General features: G+C 45.3%; 1 protein-coding gene across 4 annotated transcripts in view; it reads left to right on the top strand.

Moving 5' to 3' along the window:
• HK1 (hexokinase 1) overlaps positions 1-17,494 on the top strand; it is a 50,171-nt gene extending 32,677 nt beyond the window's left edge. For 3 of the 4 annotated variants that reach the window (XM_083439816.1, XM_083439815.1, XM_083439817.1), the window contains exons 6-18: positions 408-507; positions 620-803; positions 1,387-1,542; positions 2,098-2,331; positions 4,149-4,453; positions 8,957-9,105; positions 9,200-9,319; positions 10,112-10,207; positions 10,659-10,758; positions 10,908-11,091; positions 11,565-11,720; positions 13,044-13,277; positions 14,341-17,494. In XM_083439816.1, coding sequence (XP_083295942.1) covers positions 408-507; positions 620-803; positions 1,387-1,542; positions 2,098-2,331; positions 4,149-4,453; positions 8,957-9,105; positions 9,200-9,319; positions 10,112-10,207; positions 10,659-10,758; positions 10,908-11,091; positions 11,565-11,720; positions 13,044-13,277; positions 14,341-14,485 — 2,163 coding nt within the window. In that variant the 3' untranslated portion in view covers positions 14,486-17,494. Of the gene's footprint in view, positions 1-407; positions 508-619; positions 804-1,386; positions 1,543-2,097; positions 2,332-4,148; positions 4,454-8,956; positions 9,106-9,199; positions 9,320-10,111; positions 10,208-10,658; positions 10,759-10,907; positions 11,092-11,564; positions 11,721-13,043; positions 13,622-13,766 lie in introns of all 4 variants that reach the window. The other variant, XR_014511013.1, reaches the window with a different exon arrangement.
• The last annotated feature ends 246 nt before the right edge of the window (positions 17,495-17,740 follow it).

Here is a 17,740-nt window from a genome sequence, read left to right as displayed (position 1 = left end):
TTAACTTGGAAGTTTGTCCAGCTAAATCCCCCATTGAATGGGACTTGTAGCTAAGTCAACGGACCTAGAAGAGAAACCTAAGATAGTTTCAAGTAGTGGAAAGTTATGTTTATGTAGCTGCATTTGACATGGATAGGAGAGGTCTTTCGGTGGTCTAGAAGTCAATGGGTCTTATTTTTGGCTGATGGAGTTTTTAGAAGAAAAGGATCTTGAAACTCAAGGGTAAAGTCCCTAGGTCAGTAGTAATAAGGGGACAGAATATGAAACCACGAACAGCTAGCAGACCTAAACAATGTGCCCAGTAAATAACATTTACTGAGATTCTCAGTCACAGTAGCAAGTAGAATATGCCTATCAAAAAGTGTTGGTAAAATTGCATATTAGAAACATTCCCTTTCATTTTGAAGGACTACGATGCAGACATCATGGCAGTTGTCAATGACACCGTAGGGACCATGATGACCTGCGGATTTGATGACCAGCGTTGCGAAGTTGGCTTGATCATTGGTATTGACATTTGATTCCTTTGCCAAGCATAATGCATGTTGACATTTTTGGTTTGCTCTTTTTTATATATATATAAAAAGCCTGTTGGCTAATCCCACGGCCTTCTTTTAAGGTACTGGCACTAACGCCTGCTACATGGAAGAAATGAGACACATTGATCTGGTGGAAGGCGACGAAGGGCGGATGTGCATCAATACCGAATGGGGAGCATTTGGAGACGATGGCTTGTTAGAAGACATCCGGACTGAATTTGACAGGGAGATCGATCGGGGTTCCGTTAACCCTGGGAAGCAATTGTAATTGAGCTTCCTTTCTTCTACTGTTCTTGTTTTAGACTTTCATGCCTGTCCCAAAGGTTTGTGGTGGGGAGTTACGCCTTAAGGCTTGGATCCAAAGACCCATGAGCAGAGCCTCCTTCCATTCTTGCCTCCTTCCCTTTCCTCACCACTCCCCAAGAAGACTTGTGGATGGTTACAGGACTTTATAGAATGACCTAGGGAACCAGCATGACAGAGGGGTTCTTGCAGCTGGGGGAAAATTTGTCAGAAATTGGGGGACCCGCCCCCCTTGAGTGAATGGAAGTTCCCTTCATTTTTGCCACCCATCATTCTTTCCTAATTTTATTCTGGTGGCAAGTGTGTGTGTGTGTGTGTGTGTGTGTTAGGGTGGGTGGGTGGTCTTGGTTGAGTTCAGCTGAGAGGGAGAGGGATTCGCTCAGGATTTCCACACTGTAAGCATGGCGGCTAAAGAAGGATTTGAACCATAAGGATGCCTCCCATCGGCACCTACTGGGAATTGATCTTGGGTAACTATATGCAGGAGCCTGCAAGCCACTCGTGAGTGTGTCTGATTTGTGTTTCTGCCGTAATATCTTTCCAGGTTTGAGAAGATGGTCAGTGGCATGTACATGGGCGAGCTCGTCAGGCTGATCCTTGTCAAAATGGCCAAAGAAGGTCTTCTTTTCGAGGGGAGAATCACTCCCGAACTTTTAACCAAAGGGAAGCTAGAAACAAAGCACGTTTCTGCCATGGAGAAGTAAGTAGCTTTGAAGCTTTCCTCCTGCGCTTCCAACCTAGAATACAGTACTTGTGTAATGAAATGTAGTGGAATATATGCAATTGGATTCTAAGAGCAACTCCTGGACGGGCTTTTAAAAATAGAGTTTTGTCATTATCTTAATAGGCAGCACTTTCCAGCTTTCAAATGACATTCAGTGTATGTACGTCCTCTGAAGCTGCAGCCTTTTGACCTGACATTTTCTGGCTTTGCACCATGTGGCCTATTTTAAAGCAACGGCTTCCAGAATTTTACCCTAAACTGGTCCAACTGATTACAAGTGGTGCACAGTACAGAGAACCCACCACCCAGATCCAGCACAGTGGAACTGAAAACCTCTTTGTGCTCCGTAGGCTCTTAATATCGCAGATTCTAATCTCAGCCTCCCCTCCCCTTCCTTTCCTCGCAAGATTTCCACGCGACTCTGCTGCACCCATTCTCAGACTCTCGCAACACTCTCCCTCGGTGAGCAACCTGCTTATCCGTCAGGATTGTGTTACCTTATCGTAACTTTTTTGCGGTTTCTGTTTTTAGGAGCAAGGAGGGTTTGCAAAAGGCCAAGGAGATACTTACCCGTCTTGGGGTTGAGCCCTCCCACGAAGACTGCGTCGCCGTCCACCACGTGTGCACAATCGTCTCCTTCCGCTCTGCCAACCTGGTGGCTGCCACTCTGGGTGCCATCCTTAACCAGCTGCGGGACAACAAGGGAGTGGGCCGCCTGCGCACCACCGTGGGGGTTGATGGCTCCCTTTACAAGATGCATCCGCAGTAAGAGCCTGCCAGGTTTCCGTAATTACATCTTGGCACCTGTTAGGGACTGTCTCTTGCAAAAGGTCAGAGATGTAGCACATCCAGCTGACATTTGGCTGTATGCTCTGGACTTGGGCTAAGTAAACAGAGCTCTCAAAGGAGGTGAAAGTGGGCTGTAAATATCACAGTCCAAAGGCAGCTCAGTAAGTTAGGCAGGAGGCAGTGCTTACAATGCACATGGAATAATAGAAGTTGGAAGGGACCACAGGGATCATGTAGTCCAACCCCCTGCAATGCAGGAATCTTTCACCCAACGTGGGCTTGAACCCACAGCGCTGAGATTGAGAGTCTCAGGCTCTACCAGCTCTACCATCCCTCAGGGCTAATACCAGGTAGCTGCTTGCAGCAGACAATCTTTGCAGCTAGTTTTCTGCACATTGCAGTGATGTGCCCATAACATGCAATAACCTGTAGTTTATTCTCCCCCCCCCCCCCATGTTAACTTGTACAGATGCAAGGGAGTACTTTGCAGTTACACACTCCAAACCACCCTGTTATCCTTGGATGAAGGGTGGTATAGAAACTTAATAAAGAAAATAAACAAGTGATGCCACACCATTGGAAAAGCAGCGGTGGAAGCTCTTCTTTTTGTTTTGTTTTGGTGTTGCCTGGATATTACTCTTAACATATCTGCCTGTATGTGGAAAATAACTTGTCTTGGAGAAACAGAGCAGCAAAGGTTTATATTGCTGGGGCTGGGGAACCTGTGGCTCCCAGGGGCAAAATGTGGCCCTCCAAGCCTCTCTATATGTTTCAAAGCACATTCTGAGCCTAGGAGTTTGTTTTCAGTAGCAGAACTGAGTTGAGCTCACCATCTCTTTTTCACAAAAGTCGCTCATAGCTAGCTTTTTTTCAGCAGGCTGATTTAAGCATTTTATTGTTGCCTAGCTCAGTTGGTAGAATATGAGACTCTTAATCTCAGGAACATGGGTTTGAGCCCCTGCATTGCAGGGGGTAGGACTAGTTGACCCTTGTGGACCCTTCCAGCTCTACAGTTCCATTATTCTACAAAATCACCCAGCCAGTAGACCCCAATGGCCGTTCTCCCACCCACCTCTGGTGTTGGCTGTGTATGCGTGCATATAAGCAGAGTGGGTGTGGGATCAGTATCTGTGTGCTAGGCAGGCACCCCATTCCCAGTGCCCCATCCATTAGGCCTGCAATGCTGGAGCGTGGGAGCTACTTCCTGCAATTATTTCTTGCTCTGCTCCTGTGATGTCTGCAGAGAGGAACCATATGCAAGAGCTGGACGATGTGGCTCCTTCCCAAGCTGGCTTTGTCACTCTCCTGGTGGTGGCATTGCCAGTTTTAGAAAGAACCATGTCCATTAGTCTTCCCACAGCATTCTCCTGTATCGATATTTCTGGTCAGGTGTGGGACTATGACACGGGAAAGTTCCATGCATCTCTCAGATGGCATCAACTCTCAGTTATTGTCTGGATTGCAGTTATATGTACTGCTTTTGCATCATTAGGAGCGCTGCCTTATATCTATAAAGCAAACTGCTATTACACTAGATCAGGATGGGGAACCTGTAGCCTTCCTGATGTTGCTGGACTACAAATCCCATCATCCTGACCACTGATGGGAGTTGTAGTCCAGCCCATCAGATGGGTCTGATGGGAGTTGTAGTCCAACAAAATTAGCTGGGACACATGTTTCCTATTTATCCACTGTCTAGACAGCTCCTTGGCCTGACCCGTGATTCCCGCCCCCCCACCTTTAATTAAGGAAAAATTCCTATTGCTGAACCTACTGTTTCCCCCCCTCCTCAGGTATTCCCGACGGCTGCACAAAACCGTACGCCGCTTAGTGCCCGACTCAGACGTGCGCTTTTTGCTGTCTGAGAGTGGCAGCGGCAAGGGCGCTGCAATGGTGACAGCGGTAGCATACCGGCTGTCAGAGCAGCACCGCCTGATAGACGAGACTCTAGCTGAATTCAAGCTCACTCACGAGCAGCTGCTGCAGGTGAAGAAGAGGATGAGGATGGAAATAGAAGCAGGCCTCAAGAAGAAATCGCACGATCACGCCAAAGTCAAAATGCTGCCCACCTTCGTCCGCAGCACACCTGATGGGACAGGTAGGTCTTTAGTTCTTGGGAAGGGACCTTTGGAAGAGGCAGCCTAGTTTCCTCATTGCAGAGTGAGGCAGCTAATAATCTAAGGCTGGCAGCCCCCAGATAGAGGGGGTGCATTCTTCCCATGCATTTCTGGTTTGCTTGTTTTTAAAATACTGAGGTGCTGCTTTCCCAGCATCAGTTCAAAGTGACTTAAGAACACAGAGAGAAAAATAGAGGTACAAACATATCAAGTTCACAGAATTAAAAAGTGGAATGCAATAACTTAAAAGCATATGGACCAGTGAGAAAAGTTGCTCTAGGGAGACATTTCAAATGAAAAAAGGAACGTTTTACAGCCCCACCCCCAAATGCAGCTAAGGAGACATTCCTCCATAACTGCCTCCCCCCCCCCCCTTAGGTCTTGTAGAATTTTGTGTTCAGCAAAACTGAACACAAAAGGCAGTTTCAGGTTGCTATCACTTTTCATTGAGGAAATGGAAATAAAATAGATTATGTCCTCAGACTGATGTCCCCCTCCTCACTTTGGAAAGCTCCAAACTGCTTTGTAGAACCAGTCGATGTTGAAGAGCAGTTTTGAGAACCTGGTGGAAGCATTTTCTGAGGAGGCAACGGGGTGCAGAGGTTGTAGATGCCTGTTTAGATCTTGGCCTGTATCTAAAAGTTGAACAGATTTTGAATGCATTTGATCTAATAAATATGTGCCATGCCATATTGATCCTTAATAGTAGTCCTGTAGATTTATTTAGTATGTTTACAGTGCAGTCTTATGCATGTTTACTTGGAAGTAACGCCTACTGTGCTCAATTGGGCTTACTCCCCAGTAAGTGTATTTAGGATTTTAGCCTTAATATGCCACTTTTCAGCTGATCAAGTACAGTGGTGCCTCGCAAGACGAAAAGAATCCGTTCCGCGAGTCTTTTCGTCTTGCGGTTTTTTCGTCTTGCGAAGCAAGCCCATTAGCGGATTAGCGCTATTAGCGGTTTAGCGGCTATTAAAGGCTTAAGGGATTAGCGGATTAGCTGCTAAAAGGCTATTAGCAGCTTAGCGCTTTAGAAAAAGGGGTTGGGGAGCGAAAAAAAACCTCAAAAATTTTCGTCATTTTCATCTTGCGAAGCAAGCCCATAGGGAAATTCGTCTTGCGAAGCGCCTCTGAAAACGGAAAACCCTTTCGTCTTGCGGGTTTTCCGTCTTGCGAGGCATTCGTCTTGCGGGGCACCACTGTATTCATATGCTCTAGTCATCTCCATTCATCAGAAACAGAAAATCACAATTGTGGTCCAACTAAAATTTCCCATGCCTTTCTTCTATGAGGACGGCAATAAAAACACATCCCTGCTCCATGATGAGCTAAGATTCACAATTCCTAGGGACTACTTTTTTCTTAGTTTGCCGACACCTGCCTGACTTGATTTTTGGTATGTCAAATGAGTCCAGGGAACGTTCAAGACCTGTCTTTGCTCAGATTGTAGATGTTGTTAGGATGCGGAGAATTCCAGTTTGAAACCCATCACATCACATACAGTGGTACCTCGGGTTAAGTACTGAATTCGTTCGGGAGGTCTGTTCTTAACCTGAAACTGTTTTTAACCTGAAGCACCACTTTAGCTAATGGGGCCTCCTGCTGCTGCCGTGCCGCTGGAGCACGATTTCTGTTCTCATCCTGAAGCAAAGTTCTTAACCCGAGGTATTATTTCTGGATTAGCGGAGTCTGTAACCTGAAGCGTATGTAACCCGAGGTACCACTGTACAGGTTCTGGTCAGGTTCGGTATTCCAGAATCGAGTGGAGATAAAATCAGTTCAGCCTCATTTCACCACATAAAAAAATGCCATTGGCAACGGACAGGAGTCCTTGCTTTGTCACTTACTCATTAACTGAGTGCTCCTTTAGACTTCCAGTGGGTTTTTGATGTGGCAGCACACCTTTTAAATGAAGATGGAGAAACATCGCCATCTGCTGGCTAATGTTCCATGTGTGTACTGTATAGTAATTCATCCATTCCCAGCGAGCCAACTTCTCTTGCTTTTTTGAAGAGAATAATTGGATTGCAGTGTGTCCCACCCTCCACTCCATAGAGAAATCCTCCTTGTTCACCCAAGGGTTTCCCCCAACACTGTCACCATGTAAATAAGTTTCCTATGTATAGGGCTTTCCTTTCCCACACTGCCAGCATGTAACGTTTTGTTATTCCAAGTTGTCAGCGTGAGAGACAGACTAGTGAAAAAACCCAGCCTGCCCACTAGTACTGCCGCCACCCCTGTTGGTCCCCCCCCCCCACCCTTAGCCAAGGGAAATTCAGTTTTTTCTGGGTGTCCTTGGGATTCACACAGACAAGAGCCAAACAGTTTATTCACTGTCTTTTGAGCCTCCAACCTACAAGTCAGTCAGTCAGGTACAAGATGCCAAACCGAGCTTACTCTAAGAAGCCACCCAAGGTTAAATGCACAAACGTTTGTAAAAATAAACATGAGAACCCAATACCATAGAAGGTGGTTAATAAAAAGCTTAGAATGTAAAGATACCACTGGGAATTCAAGTACAGATAAAAAATAACAAAGCTAGCTTGTCTCATCCTCTATTAGGGTCACAGACCCCACCAACAAGCTGAACCCAGGCATATGTGGTTGTTGTGATTCACAATCAGCATCCGAATGGGGGCCATTAGACCCAGGCCAAAGACCAGTTTTTATCAGAAAGGCAGAAGAGTAGCTTTTTCCATTAACCAATCAGGGCCTAGGAGCATCTTTGCCCAGCACCAGGGGGTGTATATGCTGAAAGACCATGTAGCGACTCAAGAGGATTTTTGCACAGTCATTGCAACCTTGATGTGATCTTGCATCAGGCAAGATGAACTAATTAAACGGGACTTCTCCCCTCAGTAAGACGGTTCTCAGAATCCTGAGCAGCAGGCCATTTAAAAATGAGCCAAAAAGGGGGAATACTCCTCTTTCAGTCCTCCTTTCTGCTCTCCTTCAGTTAACTACATGTGCTGTAAGTCATGTATTTTGAAGAAGTATGCTCTCACCTGGCTGCTTCTGTTTTGTAGTAAAAACATTCACTTTTGTGTGTCCAGATTAGGGTCCCGCCCTGTTTTTTGTTGCTTGATTCTGAAAGTGCCCCTTTGGGGGTAAGTAGAATATGGGGCGGTTTTTAGCAGTAAACCAGCATCGGGCATTAAATTGCATTAGGCCGCTTTTTCACCAAAATAAAAGCAGCCAGGTTAAGCGTGTTTGTTTAAATGCATGAATAACTTGAGCTCAGTGTAAGGATGCATTCTCGTTACCGCCTCAGAGTGCCGTGAAGCCCCACCCCCAAGTTTCACATTGCCTTCGGCATGGCTTCATAAGTGTCAGATGGGTTTCTGCTTGTGTACACACCAGAGGGTATTGCCGAGGCAGGGATGTGTTTACACCATGCAAAGGCGCACGTTAGTGTGTTGGTGTGTCACACGAACGCTCCGCCCGCGCTCCTCCTGGGGCTGGAAAGGTTTAACTTCCTGTTTGCTAGTAAAACTGAATTACTGTGTTGCAAAATGATGCAAACCTTGAATTACAGTGGTGCCCCGCAAGACGAATGCCTCGCAAGACGGAAAACCCGCTAGACGAAAGGGTTTTCCGTTTTGGAGGTGCTTCACAAAACGAATTTCCTATGGGCTTGCTACGCAAGACGAAAATGTCTTGCGAGTTGCTGCGATTTTTTTCCGTTCCCCACCCCCTTTTTCTAAGGCACTAAGCTGCTAATAGCCTTTTAGCAGCTAATCCGCTAATCCCTTAAGCCTTTAATAGCCGCTAAACCGCTAATAGCGCTAATCCACTAATGGGGTTGCTTCGCAAGACGAAAAAACCGCTAGACGAAGAGACTCGCGGAACGCATTCTTTTCGTCTTGCGAGGCACCACTGTACTGTGTTGCAAAATGGTGCATGTACAGTGGTACCTTGGGTTAAGTACAGTGGTACCTTGGGTTACATACACTTCAGGTTACATACGCTTCAAGTTACAGACTCCGCTAACCCAAAAACAGTGCTTCAGGTTAAGAACTTTGCTTCAGGATGAGAACAGAAATTGTGCTCTGGCGGCGCGGCGGCAGCAGGAGGCCCCATTAGCTAAAGTGGTGCTTCATGTTAAGAACAGTTTCAGGTTAAGAACGGACCTCCGGAATGAATTAAGTACTTAACCCGAGGTACCACTGTATAAAAAGTGTGTCACCAACATAAGAAGTTGGGAAAGCTCTCGCTTGGGGACTCCTATTGATATGAAGCTGGGGTGAGGAACAATGCACCACAGGGATATGTATATATGCACACATTTGTACAGGATGCATATGCATTTTGGATAAAGTTGTGTAAACTCTTGATTAAAAACCCAGCACTGTGAACACAATGAGTTCACAGTAGATGAGAGAGCCTTTTCCTCCTGTAACATAAAAGCACTGGGGACTAAAAGTTCGGAAAATTTAGATGCGTTGTTCCTCACTTCCTACTTGCTCAAAATTATTTCATTGCAGAGAACGGAGACTTCCTGGCCCTGGATCTTGGAGGAACAAACTTCCGAGTTTTGCTTGTGAAGATCCGAAGCGGTAAAAGGCGAATGGTGGAGATGCACAATAAAATCTATGCCATTCCTATAGAGGTCATGCAAGGTACCGGAGAGGAGGTGAGCCTGTAGTGCAGAGGATGTTATGTTGTTGCTCTCTTTCAGAGACTGCACAGTGCTTGTGATATACACTACTTTATTTTGCTTTTTCCAGCTGTTTGATCACATTGTTTCCTGCATCTCGGATTTCCTGGACTACATGGGAATAAAAGGTGCACGACTCCCCCTGGGCTTTACGTTTTCTTTCCCTTGCAAACAGACAAGCTTAGATGCTGTAAGTTATTGTTCTTATTTCTGTAATGAAACTTTTCCATATGTGTTTTTTAAGAGTGGATTTTCAGCTGCAGTTTAGCGGTTGAGAAGAGGTATGCAGGCAGACAAGCATGGGTGTGAGCTTTGCACATGCACAGAATATTGACACAGTCAATATTCCTTATACTGAGTTAAGACCATTGGTCCATCTGGCTCAGGGTAATCTACACAGAATGGGAGCCTCCTCTCCAGTCTCTCCAAGGCCTTAATGGAGATGTTGAGGATTGAACCTGGGAGTTCTTGCCTGCAAGGTATGGGCTGTTATCACTGAGTTAAGCCCCACTGTACCTCCAGATTCCAGACTTAACTGCAGCGTGCCTTTAAAAGTGATGCCGAAACAAGATATGCAGGGGCATGGCTGGTTGCCGTCAATCTTTGTTGTTAACCCATGTTTCCATGGTAACGGCTAATGAAAGGAGATGCATGATGTCATCTCACTTGTAGTTTGGATATTCCCCCTGCTCTACTTCATTGGCTGCCATTTGTGCTCGGCTGGAAACTGAACACAGTGACATCACCGTGCATCATCTTTCAGAAGATGTTACTTGGATAATGTGGACAAGTGGTAAATACCACCCCACAGTTTGGATCTCCAGGAACAACAGCTGCATATGTATTCATACGAGGAGCTCTTGATGCCATCGTGGGTTCATTAGCTGGTTGGGTCTGCTACTGCACCTGGATGCCCAGGTGGTGATTATTTCTGGTTTGTTCTGATATTGCAATGAACTGAGATTCTTGTTCCTTTTCTTAGGGCATCCTTCTGAACTGGACCAAGGGCTTTAAGGCTACTGACTGCGAAGGGGAGGATGTTGTTAATTTGCTACGGGAAGGAATAAAAAGAAGAGAAGTGAGTTTCCCCCTCTGTGATTTCTTAAAATTAGCAAATGGTGTTGATCTTCTTAAAAATCATGTATTGTTTGTTTTATGAGTCACTGTTCTTATTCTTCCTCTGGATTGCTTAAGATCCCCTGTTCTGGGGGGTTCTCCTAACCTTCCTGAGCAGATCTGTGGAGGGTGTGGCGTTGGGGAAGGAAAGGGTGGTTTTCACGTTCTGCTGGCAGAACTCGTTGCTCTGGCTTCTGCCAGTGCAACAACTTAGTTGAATCCAGCCCTCCGGATGTTGGAATGAAAATTAAATTGCTATTATTTAAAACAGACCTGTGTTTTCCTGATTATTACAATATTTGCAAATGACAGGCATGGGCTTGTTTCCCTGAACTTGTAACCATTGGTGAATACTACTCCGCCGTGTTTCAAGAGAAGCAATTGTAGTATATAATTCTGTTACTTCTTCCAAGGAATTTGACTTGGATGTTGTGGCCGTGGTGAATGATACAGTCGGGACTATGATGACTTGTGCCTATGAAGATCCCAATTGTGAAATTGGACTCATTGTGGGTAAGAATGGGACTTGCTATTTAGTTTGGTTCATTGGGTGCCTCATTATTCTAAGACCCATTGCAGTAGGTCCTATAACTACCGGATGATTTTGTGTGCCCTTTTTTTTGTCTATTCTGGTATTGAATCTGATTCTTTCACTGCTTCAGGAACTGGCAGCAATGCGTGTTACATGGAAGAAATGAGAAACATAGAAATGGTAGAAGGAGACCAAGGAAGAATGTGTGTGAACATGGAATGGGGCGCCTTTGGAGACAACGGATGCCTAGATGACATCAGGACAATCTATGACAAAGCTGTTGATGACTACTCATTAAACAGCGGCAAGCAAAGGTATTTGGGGGTGAATTGTTGTCGGAAATGGGCAAAGGCTTGTGCTGAGGTGCTGCAGCAGAGATGGTTTTCATCACATTCAATACTGTGATCACGACAAACACGCACCCTTTGGGCATGCTTTCTTCTGGGAGCCTGAGTGCACAGAGGCAGCAAGGCTGGTGGGTGTCTGAAAACTCGCAACATAAACAAGAGAGGAAATTGCGTGTTTCTGTTGTGTCCAGAACAGAAATCAGTTCAGCAAACATAGCTGTGTACTAGCGGCTGCTGTTGCTTTCAGCCTGCAAACAAAATGTATTTGTATCCCCACCCCCCAAATATGAATTGTGTTCCCTTTGCATTGAAATGAATGGGGTGGAATAACGTAATCGGGCTTTTCTTGATTAAGGATTAATCACCAGCAAAACTTTTTGCAGTTGTCCTTAACACACACACCCTTCATTCTGAACCCCTCACCTGTCTATGATTTGCAGGTATGAGAAGATGATTAGTGGAATGTACTTGGGGGAAATCGTCCGGAACATTTTGATTGACTTCACGAAAAGGGGATTCCTCTTCAGAGGTCAAATTTCAGAGACACTGAAAACGAGGGGCATTTTTGAAACAAAGTTCCTTTCACAGATAGAGAGGTAAGTGAGCTTAGATGTATATGTCATTGTCAAGCTATTAACAACAATTACTTTTTCTCGGAAATCTTAAATAAAGATATCAGCATTACAATAATGCTCTACAATCTACTTTGAGTTTTTACAGAGTCCATATTTGAGGTTCTTTTTCATGCTTTGGTTTGGTTTTTACTTCTGCATTTTTTGAGTGGCAGACTTGGGCAATTTTTTTTTATTGATTTTCATTTGTTTTCCCCAAATTGGTCACTAATTAAAACAAATTAAATTAAATTAAAACAAATCAACCTTTTCTTAAATCTGAACAAATTTAACATTTTTCCAAATCTGACTTTCTACACGCCTTCCTGGATGTGTGGATGGTTCTCCTTGGTGCTGCATCATATTCCCCAGTTAACTCTAGGTTAACTTCAAACATTTCAAACAACTTTGCATTGCAATACACTTGCCACTTGAGTAGCAGATGTTAGGGTCAGCCTCCTAACGTTGCTGTAATACTGCAACGGTGCTGTAATACCGCAGTCTGACACCAGCTGCCGCTATAGTGCTGTTTTTTGCATCAGTATAGATGGAGACAGAAATGGCCGTAGAGCAGCATACCACTGCGAAGAGCAGAGACAGATCAACTGGGCAAAGAATGGCTTCCAGAACAGTTGATGATTCATTAATTATCTCCAGTGCAGCAGGACAACGCTCTCCTGTTCTCTGGGAACAAAAACCTATTACAAACCCTGAAAAAGTGAAGATAGTTTGAATGCAGTGAAAAGGGGCTGCTCAGAGTGTGATGGGAGGCATTTTTAGCCATGTAGATTTCAATATCAGTGTTGTATTTAGGTGTCTGGAGATGACATAAGTGGTCTTAAATAGGGAAAAGGCAGGAGTGCAAACGGAAGTTTCCCTGGCTCCATTTGAGACCTTCCTGCATTCAGCATCAAAGAGGGTTTTTCTGTGGGGAGGACCTTTGCACTTAATGTGGACTGGTTTGAGGTTGAGCTGGCATTCCAGCAGGGAGGGGGATGTTGGGTGCCTGCTCCTCCATTTACAACCAATGTATCTTTAGCCTGAATGCCAGAATAGGGCTTCAGTGTTACACTCAGTGATGCACGTGGTACCCAGGCCAACGGGAGTCTTTGACTGCATACACCTGTGGCCCTCCAGGTGTTGTTGGCCACATTCCATTGGCCATGTTTGCTGGGCTGATGGGAGTTGGAGTCCAGCAGCATCTGGTGCCCTTATCCCTGGTGTCCACCGAAGCAGAGGATTTTGGAAACGAGTTCAAGCCTCTGTTTTCTCTCTCTTCTCCCTTCTCCCCTTCGGTCTTCTCAACAGTGACAGGTTAGCACTGCTTCAGGTCCGTACAATCCTCCAGCAGCTTGGTCTGAACAGCACCTGTGATGACAGTATCATCGTCAAGAATGTGTGTGGCGCAGTATCAAGGAGGGCGGCTCAGCTGTGTGGCGCTGGGATGGCTGCCGTTGTAGACAAAATAAGGGAGAACAGAGGCTTGGACCACCTGGATGTAACGGTGGGCGTTGATGGTACACTGTATAAGCTTCACCCACAGTAAGTACTCGGAAATTATGTGCTTTTGCTGTCTGTGCTCCGGGAAAGGAAACAAAGATACCAAGTGTCTTAAAGCTTTGTGAAAAGCAGTGCTTGGCTTGTGTGAGAGACTGGGGATTCTCTGATGAAATAGCCAAGGGAGTCTTTTCTCCTAGCCTGCATGTTTTGTGGCTTACTGTGTGCTCGCTTAATGAGTAGTCACTGTGTACTCCACCACTCTTTTGGGCTTGAGCTTATGTTTCACTGCAGACTCCATAGGCATAGGTTAAGGATAAGGGGTTTCTAATTCTCATTTCCATAAAAATGAATGGACTCGGATGCATATTTCAAGTGCATGCCTTATAGCAGGCATCCCCAACCTTTGGCCCTCCAGACGTTTTGGCCTACAACTCCCATGATCCCTAGTTAACAGGAGCAGTGGTCAAGGATGATGGGAATTGTAGTCCAAAACATCTGGAGGGCCGAAGGTTGGGGATGCCTGCCTTATAGAAAAGACTGTGGATGGATGTGTGAAAACCGTGAGAAGGAATTCCCTTTATACCACAGCCGCTCCTTCCTTCCTTCTGCGATCTCCTGCCAGTTTCTTCTGTAAAGTCTGCATGTTGAGTGCCTGGCTCCATTCACTGACATAAGGAAGGCTTCCGGTTTAACATGGAGGAGCATAAGAAGAGCCTGCTGGATCAGGCCAGTGGCCTATTTGGTCCAGCATCCTGTTCTCACAGTGTCCAACTAGATGCCTGTGGGAAGCCTGCAGGCAGGACGTGAGCACATTTCCTGCAATTTCATAGAACCGTAGAGTTGGAAGGGACCCTGAGGATCATCTAGTCCAACCCCCTGTAATGCAGGAAGATGCAAGGGGATCGAACCTGCAACCTTGGCGTTATCAGCACCACGTTCTAACCAACTGAGCTATCCGTTTCCAGCAACTGGTATTCAGAAGCGTTGCTGCTGAAAAGAGAATGAAACCTGCTTGGTAATCTTGAGACCTTATCGTGATTATGGACTGGCAGAGAGAAGCCCTCCCTCACATTTCCCTCTTTTTGTTTGTTTTTTCCCCCCACAGTTTTTCAAGGGTCATGCACCAAACAGTAAAGGACCTGGCCCCCAAGTGCGATGTGACATTCCTTCTCTCTGAAGATGGCAGTGGCAAAGGGGCTGCCCTCATCACTGCCGTGGGATGTAGACTGCGTGACGCTGAGCATAACTGAACTCTGCACCACTGGCTCATTCTGCCTTCCGAGCACTTCCTTGCGAAAAGCAGCAGTTCCGTAGTCTGAACTGGCAAGAGGGGAACCCCAGAGTCCCACTGCTGCTTTATGGAAGCATTGGAGTTAAAAAATAAAAATAGGATACTGAATAGAGTTTGCTGCTGTTGCTGATAATATCTCCCCCCCCCCCTTGAACCCCTTGTCTGCATGTGTCTTTTTCTGCCCTATTTGGTACATTCCCCGTGTGTAAATCATTCAAAGGAGAAAAAAAGGAGGATCTATAATTTATACAAATGTCAAAAATAGGTTTATTATTCGAGGTCTAAAATTACAGCCAAATGATGTCCAAGGATAAGAGCAGGTGGTTCTGTGTGTCAAGTGTATTATTTCCAGCTGCTACTACATCCGTGTTAAATACATATACCAACAACAGTGCTGAGTAGGAGACAAATGCTTATGCTAAGAGGGCTTAGCAGTTCTTTTCCGAATTTCTAGCCAAATGTTTGATTCCCCGCACCCTTTTCCTTTCAGACAACTTTGAAGTTTTCACATCTGCTGAGCTGCACTCCGTGCTCCTGTAGCAAGGTCTCCTTTAGCGGCCAGAATTGTCTTCTTCTCACTGTATTCAGTCACTAGGAAAGAAATAAGGGGTTCTCCCGACATGTCTTAATATCACTGGCTTTTCCCGCTGCTTTGGTGAATGATGTCATGTTTCCAAGTAAGATTTGTGCTGTTCCAAAAGGCAAGTCTGTGCTAGTCAAAACAAAACAAAACAAAACCAAGAGAAGGATTGACCCCAGAGATAATCCAAACCTCTGACCGTAGAGATATCCATAGCTTTCCATGTGCCCTTCCCTTGGTTTGGCTAGATTCTGGTGAGTTGAAGATGTTAATTTTTACAAGGGGCATCCTGGTCTCCCTTGCTGCTCTGAGAGCCACTTCCAGTGTAATGAGCCGAGTTCATGGACTGCCTTTATGTAGCAATTGTACGAGTGCTTGCAATGTGGGAGTGACATGGCTGCAGGTTATCTAGGGGAGTTCTGGCAAGTCCACGGCATGTATTTGCTTCTGGAAACGTTGTGCCACACTGCAAGGCCAACACCATTCCCAACATCTTTGTCCACCTGCCAAATCTGGAGTTAACCTGGCTTTCTGGCCTGCCCAGGCCTTTAGCTGTAAGCCTTTGGCAGCTGTGACTGGGAAGCTGCCATTTTAATTTTCCCACAATGCCCTTGTGCACCCAATGTGGACAAATTAAAATAACAGGCAGCTTTCCAGACACAGCCGCTGCCTCCTGGTATGTCCATATGTATGGGAGCGAATGGATGACCAGACCTGAGTGAGCAAAGTGGTGTTTGGGTGCTTTGCTAGGGAGCCCTCTAATCTGCATTAACGGCTAGTTTCCACATGGCAGCGCTCACACGAGTGCTTAAAAAATTTACACTCGAGTCTAGCTAAATAATAGGGGAAGGGGTGGAATGAAATGCATCCTAATTGCCATTAACAGTGGGTCCTATGGAGACCAAAACCACACTGATTTTTAATGGAGCTGAATCATGCCCCCTGATGTTTGGAAGTATATACCTTTCCATGTGGTTTTAAAAGTGACATTAACTTCAGAACCAGGCTTTTAAACAGTGCTATTTTTCTAGAAAAAGAGGTGCTGGAACTCACCATGAACGCTTCCCTTGTTCTCTTGGAATGGCAATGGCGCCCAAAAAATCCCTGCTTTTAGATAGCAGCAGCATCTAACGATTAGATGAGTAAAGTTTCAAGGAGCTGTCCTCGTGTCAATCCACATAGGGCGTGGGGCAAGGAATTCCAGGGTGCTTGGGAAAGCATTGCAGGCAAGTAACACCAAACTAGCCTGCTCCAAAGGTGCCTAAAGCAAGGAAATTTCCAGCATTGGGACTAGATTCAGCTAGACTTGCAAGTCAAGCCAGCCTGCCACTCAGCAAATAGAAAGGGCTGGCAAACAGTGATGTGGGATGCATCCTGCCCCCCCCCCCCCCGGTTATTTACCTTTCCATGGATCCCCACCCCACTGGTTTGTTAAGATCCTTAGTAACAATGCATTTGCCCATTGCAAATCAGCCAAGCTTAGCAGATTCAAATCTTTTAGGTTTTTTTAGGTTTTTTTAAATGCAAGTAAAATAAGCATGCCGGATTATAGCCTTGCGTGAAACTTTCTGGTGCACATTAATTTATGCAAACTTGCCTAATTTGCACAGAAAAAAATTGCCATCGCACGCAGACAACCCACATCACCTTTCCCTTCCTATTTGGAATTGCACAAATACAAAATTAGCTAGCCTGTCTTTTAAGTTTGGTTAGCCTGCAGTTAGTTTCTGAACAGCTGCCGCAGAAGCGGCCCACTACCATTCTAGATCTTTCTGTTCTCTGAAATATGAATTGTTGTTTGTTCCAACTAAATACCACCATTGGCCAGAAGAAAAGAGATTTGCAGACTTACCGTATTTTTTGCTGTATAAGACTCACCTTTTCCCTCCTAAAAAGTAAGGGGAAATGTGTGTGTGTCTTATGGAGCAAATGCAGGCTGCGCAGCCATCCCAGAAGCGAGAACAGCAAGAGGGATTGCTGCTTTCACTGCGTAGTGATCCCACTTGCTGTTCTGGCTTCTGAGATCCAGAATATTTTTTTTCTTGTTTTCCTCCTCCAAAAACTAGGTGCGTCTTGTGGTCTGGTGCGTCTTATAGAGTGAAAAATATGGTATTTTTCTTCTCTGCTCCTCAAGATTTGGATTCCCCATGCTAATAAGCATTTCAGTATGCATTTTGGTGCACTGTGATCGAATGTTGTGTGGTAACACGAGTCACAAGCAGTAAGCTCAGCTTTAAGTGTGTGCGTGTGTGTGTGTCTTCCTGAAGATCTGCATGATTCCCTGGATTTGCAATGCTAGAAAGTCTTTTTACATTGCACCACTAGTAGCAGCAGTACTTACTAGTGCAAAGTGAATATTTGTGACAATATTAAACTTTTTTTGACGTGTGTTGGTGTTCGGTGATTCTTTCTGGCAAAGGAATGATTGGTGCTTTGGAGAAGGGTGGGGAAGATCCCTGTGTGTTTTAAAAGCAATGGAAACAAACTGGGAATATTTAAAATAAAAACTTGATTTAATTATAGATTACAGATATCGCCTGAGAAATGTTTTCCTCTAGCAAATGTATCTTTACACAACAGTGTTAAAATGTCCCACCAGATTTCAGCCTTGGGTTGAACACACTTGCACACCTC

This window comes from Podarcis tiliguerta (assembly GCF_965153285.1).
Source record: "Podarcis tiliguerta genome assembly, chromosome: 5".
Taxonomy (NCBI): Eukaryota; Metazoa; Chordata; class Lepidosauria; order Squamata; family Lacertidae; genus Podarcis; species Podarcis tiliguerta.
This window is presented reverse-complemented; position numbering and strand designations above follow the sequence as displayed.